The 16,566-nt window shown below is 38.3% G+C and overlaps 1 protein-coding gene across 1 annotated transcript in view; it reads left to right on the top strand.

The window, feature by feature from the left end:
• The window catches only part of LOC149186815 (transmembrane and coiled-coil domain-containing protein STS1-like), a 280,446-nt gene that overhangs the window by 53,169 nt on the left and 210,711 nt on the right, over window positions 1-16,566 (top strand). The window contains exons 4-5 of the mRNA XM_089411146.1: window positions 4,653-4,821; window positions 4,970-5,122. Of these exons, the coding sequence (XP_089267272.1) occupies window positions 4,653-4,821; window positions 4,970-5,122 (322 nt within the window). The remainder of the gene's footprint in view (window positions 1-4,652; window positions 4,822-4,969; window positions 5,123-16,566) is intronic.

Below are 16,566 nucleotides of genomic sequence, written 5' to 3'. Positions count from 1 at the left end.
CTTTTTCCCACACGCTAAATTTTATTGTCTTAGCCATTTTTTGCATTTTGTGGTACATTTCTTGTTGTATGTGGCCATATTATGCTTTTATCTTTTTTTTAGCTGCATCAACCTCTAGGGCATCGTTCTAGGCCCGACCCAAGCTGTGGACAAGGGGAAGGGGAGGCTAACACCTTGTGGAGCCAATGTACAAATGTGGACCCAGACGGGGAAAATGTGAAAAGGGCTTGTAATGAGTGGAGGAGAGTGAAATATATGGTGTCGGGAAGTGGTACCACACAACCAAAATCAGGGTTTCCCATGTAGTGCCACTCCTAAAGCTAGTATCCAATAAAGGAGATCTCATGGGACTAGGATTCAAGATTACATCCCCCCCCCCCTAGTTGAGGTAAGGAAACAAGAATACAGTCGAAACCCTTCCTTCTTCCAAGTCTCCTAGTAATCCATGCCAAGTGTGCTAAACAAAAACAAGCATAAACACCTAATTACATAATGAAAAATCATACCTTTAGGATTGGATGACCCTCCTCAAACATACAATCATGACAGATGAGCAAGGGTACACAACAACTGGCTTAGGTGGCGGAGAAAAGTAGCACATCAAAGCTACTAAGTGTCCGACAAGGGGATGCCGGCTGCCGACTGAAGAAAAATCTTAGGAGATAATTTCTCCTATGGGGTCAGCCACTGGTGGTGGGTAACAGGTCTGAGAAGCCCAGAGTGCTCAACAGATAGGCTTGAGTGAGTGCCTCTCGGAGGAGCATCAATCACACACCAGGCTAGGGTGTAGTGAGGTTTGTGGACCTGATCATACACCGGGAATGGTGTAGTGAGGTCCTTTCAGCATCTAGACCTGATCACCAGCCAGGAAGGGTTGACTGAGGTCTTGGTGCAAAGTGCTCACCAGGAAGGGGGAGTGAGTGCTAGCTAGTTGAGGTCTCAACATTTTGGCCAAGGGAGAGGCCATGGTATTTGAGGACTGATCACTCTATAGGAGTGAGTCTTGATATGCTGATGACAATGCCATGGGTTTGGTACCACCCTGAATATCGCCACTAGTAGACGCTGATAGTAGATGGTGATGCTGATGATGATTTGATATGACCTTTTTTTAGAGAAATTTCTCAACTTGAGAACATCTATGACAATCCTTATGAATACCTTCCTTGTTAAGAGGGAGTGTTGAAATTATAACTATGGTCAGTCTTCATAATGTATATTTGGCCACTTGATGTCCTTGTATTTATTTTTGGAAAGCATATTTTAAGTGCTAGAGCCAGCTTTTTATTTGATTTTGAGTCAAAGTCCCATTGTGACTTTTAAAAGAAGAAAATTTGAATTTTTGAATTGTAATTTTTGGCTCCAAAAGTTGTCAAGTCAGCCTCCCTCCAGGTCAAGTCAGCGCAGGGCAAATACACAACCATTCGACATAGCAGATCAACTATATAAATGAAGCTCGACCTCATTTCTCCACCACCAATTCACATCTCTTTCATAAGCAAGTTTCTGGGCAAGCAGGCGAAGGAGAAAAGAGGACAAATTCATCTCTTTTGTCTCTCTCTTCTAGCTTGCATGTGTGGATAGTCTCTCTCTCTATCTATAGTTCGCATGTTTCTAGGCAATTTTGTTCCAAGGGGCTGAAATTCTGGGGTGATTGGCAGTTGCAGGAGGGCTGAGATTCTAGACTAGATCAGGCAAAGCGAAGTTCTGGATCAGGTTGGGAGGCTTGACTTGGAGGGATTGACCAAGTGTGTCTATAGGTCTAGGTGTGTCTCTTGTTGAACAAAAGAATTTCTCTATTGAAAAGGCTGTTGGGTTTTTGCCTGTTGTGGGTTTTCCTAGGGTAAATCTTGTCTTCGCTTCATGCTTTGTGATCTCTATTGTTCTACTGTTCTTGTATGGTTGAATTTTTGAAGTATAATTGTTGAATTATATATTGGAATAGTTTAAAAGAAGATCAACATCAAAAGTATTTATTAATATTTAAGAAATATTGTGCTAGTCTATATTGCACTCAGTAAATCAACACTTAGAAGTGGCCTCCTCTCAACATCTCCAACCTTTGTGCTTATTGTGCAACAAAATACAAGATCCTGAAAGTAGTAACCCCTCTTTTGGAGTAGTTTAAAACCCTTGGATTTACCTCATCTGCAAAGACAAAACATACAAGTGGGAAAACCCTAGTTGCTTTCTTCCACGTAGTTTATTAACTACTTAATGCCAAGGAACATTAGTCTTTAGGATGGAATTTACTTGTTTACAAAATAGAATTGGATTTTATGAATATTATGCCCGATAACAATAGCAAGAAGAAAAACAATAACAAAAGCGATTCCACATTTATACAAGAAAGTACAAGAGTTTGCTAATTGATGAACTCCTTTATTAATGATAGCACTTGTCTCAAACTAACAACCCTCTTACAATTTGGAGAGCCTAGCCTTTATAGATGAACTTTTAAGGGCTTGTTAATGACTACTTGGACTCTCCAAAGAAATTGCTAGTCTTCCACAATCCGGGAGTTAGTAATTTTTAATTCCATAAAAAATATTACAAATTAATTTAATTCATTCCCAAGAGGGGTCGAATTGACTATTTTTCCCAAAGAAAAGCATGAATTCCCTTTGAAAATGCATCCTCGGTGGTCAAGAGTCAAATTATGGTCCTCTCCAACATCTAGCTTGATGGTCCACTTGTGAAGTTCAACTTTATTTTTTGGCGGTGTGAATTGTCCTTGGAGGTTTGACTTGGTCTTTTGGTCATTAACTTCTTTCCAACGGCCATATTTTTAATTTCTTGGCCCAATTTGGTTGTGATGGCTAGTAGACCCTTTTCCAATGGCTAGATTCGACCCAACAACTACTTTTTCACTAGTTGAATATTGACTTCTTCTTGTGCAACTCTGCTTGGCACCACCATCACTAGATCTTTAATGCCATTGCCCTTTTAGTGAATTTGAAACATGGGTTTTGCTACTCAGGTGCTGATCTGTACTGAGTATGCTCCTGTTTTACCCAATCATCTAGGGCATTGCCATATCACCTTGGTTGCCACATCATCTTGCACTTGTGCCTGATCTCTAATGACCTTCATGATTTTAAAATTCTAACACTTGAGTATTCTTCGTCTCGTTGTGCTGATTACTTTAGAAATAATGCATGCAAGATTTTGAATGCATGCAAGATTTTGCCCAATGCTCTGCTGAAAATCTGCCTAGAATATTCCCATGTCCCGCTGACCAATTTTGACCAAGCCATGACACCTCACCAGATGCTATAATTGGAAAATTTCAACGCAGTATGGAATGCTCTAGTCATGCTTTGCAATCTGAGACTGGGTTGACTTTTGACCACCTAGACCATTTTGCATTGGGAATTGTGAACTGCCTTGGGAAACGTGAAAGTTGTCACAAGAGACTGCTATGCTATGATAGTTGTCATGAGTAACACTGCATCAAGGCCAAGGTCACCTACATACTCTATAGACACTAACCATGTGGAATGGCATAGGTGCACCTTGACGTGCATTGGACTGTCCCATACACTGGTGATCACCCCTACAAATGCGTGCAACCAAAAAACCACGAGTCCTCATGAGAAGTCCACAAAGGTTCTCCAGTCCAATTAGGGACGAGATTGCCTAGGTGAAGCTTTCAAGGGTTGGGACATGGTTTGACCAAAACAAAATGGATACAGACTCAAACTAAGAAGACTCAGGTCTTGGATACCTAATATAGGGCCTCACATGGTCTTTACATGACTTTTACTTGTGACTTTGGGCTTACAATGGTGGTGAATGCTGTAATGAAAAAATCTATGTACCCCCACTGACAGAGGGGATAGAGGGGTAACAGTACCCTCACGAATAGTCATGACCTTTATGACATGTCTTTTTAATTAATATTCATTTTGTTAGTTTCACTATTTATGTATTACTTATTATATATATGTAACGGACTATAAGGGACAGTGTAATTTCTCTTGATATGGTTAGGCTGGTAGAATACATTAAATCCATTGTTATTGAAATGCTTCATGTTATCAATTTTGATATTTTTAGTCTTTTGGCTACAGTATTTTCTACCATAGCCATAAAGTGTCCAAATTTGTTAAATACCTCACTTTCCTTCTTCTTGAAATACCCAGTTTTCTTTGTAACTTCATCAATGGATGTGAGAATATAGTTGGTTCCTGAGTCCTAATAAGGAGACTTTTTATATTGGACCCATGAAATCACTGTGAACAAGTTATTGTGGATTTATAATTCTAAGTATTCTGTTTTCAAAATCTTCAGAGTTGTTTTCCATGCATACAACCTTCACATGCACCTTTGTTTAAAGAGACAAATGGTAACTGCAAGGCTAAATTTTACCATTTGGCTAGGTTTTCCAATCTTTTCCAAAATCTATACACTGCTTAAAGTAATAATATGAATATAGGCTGTTTGATCTGTTAGATTCAATGGGATTCAATTCTATCCCTATGAGCATGAGATCATTAAGCTTGACAGGAGTGGCCTTTCATGTGGTTAGTTTGCTAGTGCTTAACAAGATTCCATTGATAAGCCTGTGGCTAGTTACTGCAGGTTATACTATCTTGTTCAAAATTTTCCACCTAGGGAATTTAACTATGTCTGTTTTGCAAACTTTTTAGGGAGCTATGGAAGTTATGGTTGCATGCTCAGCAATGGCTATACTGAAGCAGAGAGAAGCTGAAGCACAGGAGACTGAAAAAGAGAAGAGTAAATGGTCAAAATGGAAGCGTGGTGGTATAATTGGTGCTGCAGCTTTGACTGGAGGGACGTTGCTGGCCATCACTGGAGGTTGCAACATATGAATAGATAAAACAATGATTTTCTTTTGTTTTGGATTCTGTTTGAGCATATATATGTAATGTATTCAGAAATATTTTTACAAATTTAAGATTTTGTGGAAAAGTGACAGTGCATGCTCCTGTATTATAATAAACAGGCCTGGCAGCTCCAGCTATTGCTGCAGGGTTGAGTGCTCTGGCACCCACGTTGGGTACAATTGTGCCTGTCATTGGTGCTAGTGGATTTGCTGCAGCTGCAACTGCAGCAGGGTCAGTAGCTGGATCTGTAGCTGTTGCTGCGTCCTTTGGAGGTAAAAGCAGCTAAATTCTTAGATGATCTAATCTTCACTTATTATTCCTTGCTTATTTTAATCTGCATGTTAGTTTATATTTAGGATTTTTGAGAAAAAATATGTTAACATTTATGTAAATTGAGATCTATTCTTGGGTAATTTCTATCCGTAGATGGTTACTTACACACTACACAAAGAAAATGAAAAGGAAAATTGGAATGATATTTCATCCATCTCTAAGATGGTTCAGTCTGAGGATGATTATCTTTTTCCCAAGTTATTATCACCTATCCTGTACTTCTAAAATTTTATATGAAACTAAGGCTTGTAAATAGTGGGTTTGATATCTACTCAGTGAGTTTTGAAGTACGATGAACCAGGTGAAAACAACTTTCACTATTTGAAGTAATCCACCAGTTGCTTGAACCAAATCTTGCATGAAGCAGGAGCGTTTTTGAGAAGCGAAGAGTCATTTTCCAAAAATCCTTGGAAGCTAAGCATCTCGGAAGCGTCTAGTTTTTATATATATTGCATTTATGTTCAAAAAAACATCCAGAATGCTAAATTAGTTGCAGAATATATGAAAACACGTATATTTGTACATAAATCAAGATATAAATGGCATCCATAGTACATTAATGATTAATAATTTGAGCATCAACCATCTCGATTCTAGCAATTACAAACAAACATCAAAAAACAAGGATATAGGAATTATCAATTTTTTAAGCATGTAATACAAAGTAGAACACTAAAACATTGTAGTAGCTTATCTAGCAACTGTCAACATGACAAAATAGTATTGTTTACTAAATAGGCCATCTACACATTGAAGTAGGAAGATTGAAAAGTCCAAATTCAAAACACTAATGTCTAATCTGTCATCTATAGACTATGACAAATAAAATAGTAAATCTATCTACTATTCCCTCCTCCTTACATCACCACGACTGCTACGTGGGCCTCCACATGGTGGTAGTGAATTACAAGGTGGCCGTGGATGGTGGAACTGAAGATGAAGCCCCTGTTGTTGTTGGTGAAGTCTTGGACATGGGGACCAATGCACTGGATGGGGGTGTCATCTCAACACAATCATCATCATCCTCAATAAGAACATCCTCCAATTGCTTTAGATACAACACTCCACTCCAAATTATCCTTCTAGATTTTTGTCCACAACTATTGAAGTTCTTAGTAGCTTTGGAAGGTCTTCTACATGAGCTTGGTGTCTTAGAAAGTAGGAGATGGTTGATTGTCTCTTTAGGTGCTTGCTTGGCGGAGTAAGTGATTTATGATTTCTTTTCTAAGTCTAACTTAGGAAAAGTACAATTGTGGACTATTAAGCCAAAGTTCTAAGGATCAACAATAAAATTATTTAAGTGACTTAGATACGATGTCAATCGTTGATCTCAAGTGAGGCGAGATTTAATCTCGACTGTCATTCACTTAGGAGATTAGGACTAGGGACTTGGCATAATGAAGTTATAAAATAAGCCTAAGGGAGAGGTGAAGATACCCAAGTGGAGAAAGCGATTTTCTCTAGAGTGATAGCTCAGCTAGACTGAATAGAAGAGAGGAAGAGTGCAGGGAAATTTTGGGAGTATTTTCGGGAGGCCGAGTTTAGAAAATGGAGAGGCCAAGTAGCTGAAGCACAAAGTAGGCCAGAGGCCAATTTAACTAGTGGGTTTGTTGACCACTACGTGTCAACGACCCATAGTAGTACAACCCCTTTTTCGCAAAAGGGATAGTGCCTGATCGATGTGTTCTTGCCATCCAGTTATCATCGTCAACCTGAGGATCATGTTATAATGTAAACCCATTCTGCATGTGTATAATGTAAATAATCTCAGCAGATCCGTGTCGTGTATGTAATTACCTAGGTAAACCTACTTTTCTGGTGACGATCTACATTCTGGGAGGTTTTTTGTCTCACCGATCTATTCTCGGATGGTCGGCAGAGTTTTCCTTCAACTTTACCCCAAAGCCGGAATGGATTTTGTCACTGGGATCTTAGGGGAGTCCTAGTGTTCTAGATCGAGTCTATGTAAAAGTGATTTGGGAATAATCCTAACCATTTGGTTAGGTTATTTTATTACAAATTGCTTGGTCTGCTGGATTATATTTGTGTTGCAGAATTGGGTAGTCTGTGAGGGTCTTTTGCAAATGGGTTTTCCCCCTTGAGATGTAAAAAAATGTAAAATTCATGATGTAAAGTGTCTTGACAGTTAGAAAAATAATTTATCCCCTCATAGGTTAATTAATTAAATTTTCTGGCCAAAATTAATTAAAATCCTAAGCCAAAAATTTAATTAATTCTAGGTCCTAGGTAAATTTAAATTCTCCGAAGGCAAAATTCGTTGGTCCTTAAAAAATTAAATTTTAAGAGGTCCAGGGACTAAAGTAAATTAATTATTTTGCTAAATTTTAAGCCTTTGGTTCTTGGGTTAAGTCAAAGTCAAAATTCTGAGGAAATTAATTCAAAAATTTAATTTTTGAATTAATTAAAATTCATTTAATTGAAAATTTCGAATTTCCTCAATAATTTAAAATCTCGACAGATGAGATTAAAAGAAATTTTAATCCTCATCAACTGTTGAGATTGCTTTGACGAGAATCACTCGAACTAGTTGTTGGAGGATTTATCTTTAAATAGGAGGTCATTTGTCAGTCAGTTCATCCGACCTTTTGATCGTGTACTAAGCGAAAAGCTCCCTTGTAATATTTTTTATGAGCAATAAAGAAAGACTTTGGGGTTAATTTCTGCTAGTGTTACTCTTCGTGGAAATACTGTAAGATGTGTCATTTTCATGCATATTTCTTTTTAGCCATTGATGATAGCTTTCTGAAGAGTGATTTGAGTACAGGTATCTTGTTCAGTCGCTGGGGTTTGAATGATAATTTAAGTTTTGAATATAATAGTAGGTATCTCTCTTAAATCTGAATTTTATTATCATTTTCTCGCTCTATGTTGATGGCTGAATTGAGTTTTGCAGGAAAGTCTTGATTTTTAGATCACCGGGCATTCGAGGAAGTTCTTAGCTGAACCAGCCAACTTCCGATCCGTGTTTTCTGAAGATCCTAGCTTATATTTGATCCCGGGCTTATCATAAGATACTTTTTATGGGTGATGCATGAAGGGTTTTGAGCTTAGTACCTCCTCTAAAATTTGAAAATTTTAAATTTTTGTGCTAAATTGATAGATCTGGCTGTTGAGAGCCTCAGATCATTAGATCTGGGAGCAGAGTCGGATTCACACTCCTTAGATTTGATATATTTGCCATTTATGTACATAGATCTGTAATTATTTTCAGTTTTCTAACTTGGGTTTTCGGGGTTTTAGTTTTTTGGGTCATTGTATATATCGTTTGGGTGTTTCTTGTTGTTCTGTAGCTGCAGATCTGAAGCTGAAAGTTGTGTAGATTCCAGATCTAGGCCCTGGAGGGTAAGATCTAGATATCTGGGGTTTGTCACAGTCATTTTTTGCAGGGATTCTATCCAAAGGTTTGCAGTTCAAGGGTTTATTTATTTATTTTCAGATCTGGAAATTTTGTGAGGGTTTCATTAACAAATCTGAAGCAAGTTGATTCCATAAAAATTTTAATTTGGAGAAATTTTCAGGGGTTTCACTGATAAATCTAAGCATTAAAACATATTGGTGTGAAATTCGTTTTCTGGATGCAGTTCCTTTTTTACCTGGGGTTCTCTGGAAAATTTCGGAAGAAAATTTGTGTTGTCTAAGTTTGGGTTTTAATTTTTTTTTAGATTTGGAAATTTTTTGTCTGCCTGATTTTTCCTTCGTCTTCATGCAATTCTCTTTTGCTGCCATACTCTCTGCATTTAATCTGCCGCTCAAGTCCAAGCTTCTGCTCCAGCAAACCTGCATACACAACAAACAAGCAAAGAGTGAACTCTCATTTCCTTTCACGCTGATTTCCCTCACGCAGCTAGCTTCATCACTGCTCCTTCTCTGCTCACCTGCAACAGGAAATACCCACGTCCATTCTTCATCACCCTCGAGCTCCATCTGTTGCAGTCTTCTCACTGTCCATCCACGCTACCCATTGCTCAATCCAAACCCTCACAGCCGTCATATCTCCCTTTGCTGTTGCTTGAAACTCGTGAACGCTGCCTATCTGCTCCCTATCCCTGCGTTTCTGCCCACTTCCATCTGCTGCTCCATCACGCAACTCCATCCCTTCAAATCGTCAATCTCACCCGCATTCCTTTGCGCTGTCCGCTCTCCACATGTCCAACAAAACTACTCCCTAACGCAACTTGCTCTCAATACACAACTCCCTTCTTCCTCATGCACTCCTCGCTGCCACATTCCTTCCATTCCATCCGCAGCCTTTACATTGTGCTCCTCGTTGCCATACCCTCTGCATTCTTTTGTCATCGTTCCCTCCATCCCATCTGCAGCTCCTCTCCTCGCATATCCGTCCAGCATCAAACCTGCAGTAAAAAACAATATGCTTTCGATTTCCTTTTTCATGTGTGTATATATGCGTAAGTTACTTCTGTTTTGTGTACTTAAGTTAGATTTCATTGTTTTTTTTAAGTTTAGATTTCACTTTTTTTTTTTTTAGGACTTTGGTTAATCTCTTTGACATTTTATTTAAAAAGAAAACTTCAAAAAAAAAAAAAAAGATTTTACTTGGTTTTCACTTTTATTTTGACTGTATTTCATTTTTCTTTTTTATGATTTTAATTTAGACTCAAAAAATATAAAAGTAAAAAAAAATATAAAATAAAAAAATAAAAAATAAAAAATTAACCTTATGACATTTTAATTTTTTTCTTTTACTTTTGATTTTAAGAATTCTAAAAATCCTAAAAAACATTAAAAATTAAAAAATCATAAAAAGATTTAAAAATTTAAAAAAAATCTAAAAGATTAAAAATAAAAATTCTTAAAAAACATTTAAAAAATTCTAAAAAATTAAAAACTTTAAGAAATCATAAAAAATCTAATTTTGGTGGCTAGAGAAATAAATTAAAGGACTTGCACTTTCACATTGAAAATTTTAATGTGGCCTATGGCCCATTAAAATTTCGATTTATTGATCCTTTCGATTCACTTTCTCATTGAAGAAATTTTGATTTCTTCATTTGCTGCATTTAATTAATCTCCTAAGGAACGATTGAAATGCTAATTTTAAATTCCTTGGTGTTTCTAACGTTAAATCCTAAATCTTAAATGCATGTTTTTCTATGGTCGAGGTGCAACAATTGTTTTAAGTTATATTGACTGTTGGAGAAAATTAATTAATTCTAGATCTTGGTCATTAACGATAATCACCTTAAATCTGGAATATCTTGCGTGATATAGTTTTGGGCATTTATATTGATTGTCATTATTCATCACATATTGAAAATCGTTTTGGATAACTTGTTTTATTTAGTTGATGGTAATTCAAATATTAAAGGCATTGGTCTATAATTTTTTATATCTTGTGGTCGTGTCTTGGTTACATTAACGTTTAATCTATTCATCTGAGATAATCGAGATTCATTTAAATTCGTTAAGTTGTCCATCATTAAAATCTCCTAGAGCTCGTGTTCCACAAGCTTTCTCATCCATTTTACCTAGGGATTACCCCCCTTGACTTGCCTAGGAGAGAGTCTAAACGGAGTGAGTAAGGATCAAGAGTGACAACCCTTACTCTGAGTGTTGTTGCGGTGCCTAGACACTTTGTGCGACAACAGGGCCAATTTTTCTTGAGTGTGCACGGGTCGCACAAGGAGGAAAGGAGAGGTCTAATTTGCTGTTGATGGAGGCCTAGTTTCTCCTAGGCTGAATTCTTCAATAGTCCAATTTTCCTAGTAGTCCGAATTCCTTGGGCCGAGTTTTCCAGTGGGGGCCGAGTTATAGGTTCTACTAGTGCATTTTTTCTATGTATTTTTCTTTGTGGGTCTAGGCCTGAATTTTCTCGAGGATTTTAATGAAAGAAAATTGTTATGGGTGTATACTTACTGTTATGACGTGATTGATCTCTCTAATTTTATTTTTCCGCTGCAAATATTACATTTTATGTTAATTTGGCAGCTCAGGGACAAATTCCCTCCTTTGGACAATCTTCCTCATTAAGAAAGACCCCGCCTAGCCTTTGGAAGAATTTAATTTGATGAAGGAAAAATGTATTTTTAAGGAGGAAACCCACATGCACACAAAGTACAGGTTGGCTTTAAGAGAAATTGGACACCCTTGGAAGTATATAAATACAAGACAAGTTAACCTCATTTGGATGTCATCATCAAGTATATTCTCCTCTCTTTTCTTTGGATTGGTTTGTACAGGTCTAAAATTGGTTCGTGAAATTGGTTCTTACAAGTCCGGAATTGCAGGGTCCGAGCTCACATGTGCTAAAAGACAATATTGTTCTAGAGCTGCAGGGTTGGTTCTATTGAAATATGTAACTAGGTACAGTCTTCATAATGACATATGTAATCATGATTTTATATATTTAATGAAAAGAGAAAAATAAATTTATTATTGTTATTCTTGAGGCATGGGTTTCATGCTCAAGGGAGATTTGGTTTTAGATCAAGCACCCATTGAATGCTTCTATGGGTTTGTCATTGAGTCTACAAGTCAATTGAATCATTGTTATGTATGAAAGACTCTTTTGGGCATGTTACATATTGTAAAGAAAATTTATTTGAGTAAAGACCCCCCAAGATCTCGTCATGGTGCAATGATCAAGTCGGCCTAAAGATAGCAATTCGTACCCTTCAAAAGCCTATAAATAAGAAGGAACTCAACTTCATTTGGACATACTTTCAAGCAAGTTCAATCTCCTCAAGATAGGAGCTGGAAAAGGATGAAGAAGAAGAACAAGATCGGAGTTTCAGGTCTCTCTCTCTATGTTTTGTTAGGGCTTCTACAGTGACTGGGCAAGTTGAAATTCTGAAGTTGCATCGAAGCTGTGAAGCTACATGGAAGCTATGAAGCCGCATTGAAGTTGTGGAGCTGCATTGAAGTTGTGAAGCTGCAACAAAGCTGTAAAGCTGCAGCTAGGTTGAAGCTATGAAAGGTCGAAGTTGCAGTGGAATCCACTGGTGGAAGTTGCAGAAGAATTTGTTGGGCAGAAGAATTTGCTAGAGGTCAAAATTGCAATAGTTGCTAAGGAACTGCTAGAAGGAAAGATTGTCAAGGGACTTGATCTTGGAGGGTCTTGGTTAAGGGTCATAGGTCTTGGAATTTGTCAATTGAAGATTCTATAAGAAGAGATGAATTTTTGTGGGTTTTCCTCTCAAGTGGAGAGGTTTTGGCCTTGGCTAATCGCCTATGTCTTGTGTCCTTTTATCTCATTGTTTCTTATGGTTTGGTAGTTGTTTGATGAAAAGAACACAATAATAATTAAGGTGAAAAAGGATCTAATCAAGATAAGAAAAAATACATCACAACCAATTATCAAAGTAAGAGAAATCACATAATCTAGCTGCCCCTATATTTCTCAACATGGTTTCAGAGCTAAGGTGACTAGACAAGGAACAAAAGCTTGGTAAACGACCATCAAACCGGGTATCAAGAAAGGTCAAGGTATCAAAGAAGACATAGAATTATCAAGGTCACTTAAGGGCCAAAGCACTAGAACATCATCAAGAGCATCAGTCATCAAGAAGGATCATTCATCTCAAGGATCATCACATCTCAAAGAAGACCTCAAAACCCTAGCCAATCCAAAGAAGGGTTATACACTTGAAGCAGTCTTGAGAAGCTCACATCATCATCACAAAGAAAAGATCTACAAAACCCTACCTCCACTTAAACTCATTGAAGCATCTTGAAGTCTATACATCCAAGGGAAGCAAGAAGTGTTGATTTTGGGTAGCATTGGATGTGCTCTAGCTCTGAAATTTTGTGGAGGGGGCTAGAACACATGAGATCTCCAAGACCTAGAAATCATTTGAAGAAATTCCACCCGAATGAGGAGTTATTAAAATAATTAATAATTTTAATGGGTTCCTAAATCTGAACTTGGGAAAATAAAAATATTAATGGGTATTAATAAAGATATGGGCAAGAAGCTTCTAAGAGACGAGGATCAAGTCTGTTTTAATTTTCGCTGTTGATTAGAGACTTAATCTCGGCCGTTGATTCATCAACATGAAAAGTATAAGAGAAGACTTGAGAGTCAGTTGGACACACACCCGACAAATACTCAGTAGCCCAAGGGAAATTGATTCTCAAGGAGAAGGAGTTCGATTTCAGAGGGAGAGTTGCAGTGTGAAGGAAGAGGAGGGTTTCAAAATCAGTTAGAGACTGAGGAGGAGGTGACGCAGTGCCTCAAAGAGACAATGCAGAGGGAGAGCTTTGAGAGACAACGCAGGTAGGGACGAGATCTCACACACTCCTCATGCAGATGATGCAGGGATGATGCAGTGAAGGATAAAGGGTCTCTATGGTGTCAGAATTTCTCCTAGTTGAGGAGGAAAATTATCTTAGGTGTTTTCTTGAAGGTTTCTCTATGTATTGCAAAATTATTCATTGTAAAGAGATTGTTGCTAAAGAATAATTAATAAACTCTCATCTGTTGCACCTTCCCGCATTGGGTTTTTCGGGGACAATTGTCCAAAAATAACTATGTTGATGTGATTGATTCTTGTGCTTGTATATCACTGTTATTTTTCTCTATGCTATTATGTGATAACTGCAGTAGAATTTATTTTAATGTTTGTTGAAGGGTTTTGTAAACAACTTATTGCGAGAAATAAGTAGGAGAAATAAATCAGTTATTGCAGTAGAATTTCGTGTCAGAAATTTTCACATGGTATCAGAGCAGAGATTAGGCAACAGGAGTAAAGAATCTGCTATGAGTTAGGAGCATGATGTCAAGGCATCAACTCAGAAGGACCCATGTAGATCTCTAGAGGGAGAAGAGAGCATGAGGAACATGGATCATGATTATTCTATGTTAGCTTCTAGACTGGAATAAGAAGTCACTTGCTTAGCGAGTTCTGCCTCCTTTGAGGTTTGGGATATAGATAGTGGAGCTTCCTGGCACATGACAGGAATACGAGAATGTTTTTCAAATTATTAGGAAGAAAGGATGAACTTCTAGATCACCATGGGAAATAAGTCAAAATGCACCCCCATAGGAAGAGGTACTATAGTATTTCAAACAGATGCAGGGGATCGGTTTCGAGCAACCAATGTGCTGCATGTGTCGGGATTGGGGATGAAGTTACTCTCTGTATCTCATCTTCAAAACAAGGGCTATGATGTTCTCTTCATTAAGGAGAAAATATATGTCAAACACCCAAGTTGAAAAAGAAGGCCCAGATTGGAGTCAGAAGTAATAGCTGTATAAATTACAACTAGAATCTCCAATGGCACTGATAGGCAGCAGTGGGGAAAAAGATTTGAATGAACTATGGCACAGGAGGATGGGACACTTACACTATGGGGCTCTAAGAATTCATGGGATAATAGTATCAGGAGTTCCAGAGTTGAGTACTGAACGCGATGATGTATGTACCGGGCTAAGAGTGTTCTGGGATTGATACACTCAGATATCTGCAGACCCATGTCCACAAGAGCTCTTAGTGGCGCTGAGTACTTCATCACCTTCATTGATGACCATTCCAGAAAGACGGATCTACTTTCTTAAAACCAAGGATGAGGTCTTTGGTTGATTCAAAGAGTTCAAGGCTCTAGTTGAGAATATGACAAGAAAGAAGATAAAGATATTGCGCTCAGACAATGGTGGAGAATACATCGACAAGGACTTACACTGATTTTTGCGCAAGGGAAGGCAACAAAAGGGAGTGGATAACCCCCTATAATCCAGAGCAGAATGGAGTAGCAGAAAGGAAGAACAAGACTATTGTTGAATCAGCGAGGGCTATGTTGTATGATCAGGATATGCCCAAGTTTCTATGGGCAGAAGCATGCAACACGACAGTGTATGTCTAGAACAGGGCTCCTCACAGGGCGTCAGGTAAGATTACTTCAGAGAGTGTCTTCATCGGTAAGAAGCCTGAGGTGAGTCGTTTAAGGATATTTGGGAGTTTGTCATACTGCCATATACCCAAAGAAAAGAGGAATAAATTGGATTAGACTGTGGGGAAAGGATATGTTGTGGGATATAGCGGGAATGCTAAGGCATATAGAGTCTATCTTCAGGCGAATCGGGAGATCATCATTCGATGAGATGTAAAGTTCATGGAGGACAAAGCTTTCAGGAAATCCCGAGAAATGCCTTCTGAAGAGTAGTTAAAGGATGATCCGTTGGTCCAGCCACTTCGTCCAGCAGAAACTAGCACTAGTATTTTTCCTAAAGGAAAAACTCCAGAGGTATCACAACAGGCAGAGTCTCAGGAAGAGGAGGACGAGATAGATATACCCACTACCAGTGATAGAATGAGCCAGGGACTTCGACAGATACTACGAGATGCAAAGAATTTCGTCGGTGCACCCAAGAACGAGAAAAGGGAGCGTAGACAACCAGACAGATACTAAGCCTTGGTGGCTCATGTTGGAGAATCCTCTAGTTTTCAGAAGGCTGTTCAACATCAAGTATGGGTAGATGCTATGGTGGAGGAATACAGTTCCATAATGGTCAATGATGTTTGGGAAGTGGTACCTAGACATCAGGACAGGCCAGTTGTAAGTTCAAGATGGCTCTACAAAGTCAAATACATTGTAGATGACAGTGTGGTAAAATCAAAGCCAGGTTTGTGGCTAAAGGGTATGCTCAGAAGGAAGGGATAGATTACGAAGAAACCTTTGCCCCAGTAGCCAAGTATACTTCTATTAGGTCTGTGATATCCCTTGCAGCACAGATGGGGTGGGAGATTCACCAGATGGATGTCAAAACGATGTTCTTGAACGGGGTGATAGAAGAAGTATACATTGAACAACCAGAGGGTTTTGAGACACATGAGAAGAAATCTCATGTATGCAGGTTGAAGAAAGCCTTGTATGGGCTTAAATAGGCACCTAGAGCATGGTATAGTCGAATTGATGGCTACTTGTAGAAGATGGGATTCGTCAAGAGTGACACAGATCCTAATCTCTACTATCTTGTTGTAGAGAATGAGCCTCTAATCCTGGTGTTATATGTGGATGATAGAAGAAGAAGTATACATTGAACAACCAGAGGGTTTTGAGACACATGAGAAGAAATGTCATGTATGCAGGTTGAAGAAAGCTTTGTATGGGCTTAAATAGGCACCTAGAGCATGGTATAGTCGAATTGATGGCTAATTGTAGAAGATGGGATTCGTCAAGAGTGACACAGATCCTAATCTCTACTATCTTGTTGTAGAGAATGAGCCTCTAATCCTGGTGTTATATGTGGATGATCTTTTCTTGACAGGCTCATCCAGGCTCATCAAAGATTGCAAGGAGAACCTAGCCACAGAATTCGACATGAAGGATTTGGGATGGATGCATTATTTCCTGGGGTTGGAAGTTTGGCAGCAGAAGGGTGAAATTTTCCTTGGACAAGGGAGAT

Source organism: Pinus tabuliformis, chromosome 3_1 (genome assembly GCF_031772625.1).
Source record: "Pinus tabuliformis cultivar Carrire ecotype Pingquan chromosome 3_1, CPIR1, whole genome shotgun sequence".
In the NCBI taxonomy this organism is placed as follows: Eukaryota; Viridiplantae; Streptophyta; class Pinopsida; order Pinales; family Pinaceae; genus Pinus; species Pinus tabuliformis.
The sequence above is the reverse complement of the archived record's forward strand: the minus strand, read 5'-3'. Positions and strand labels throughout refer to the sequence as shown.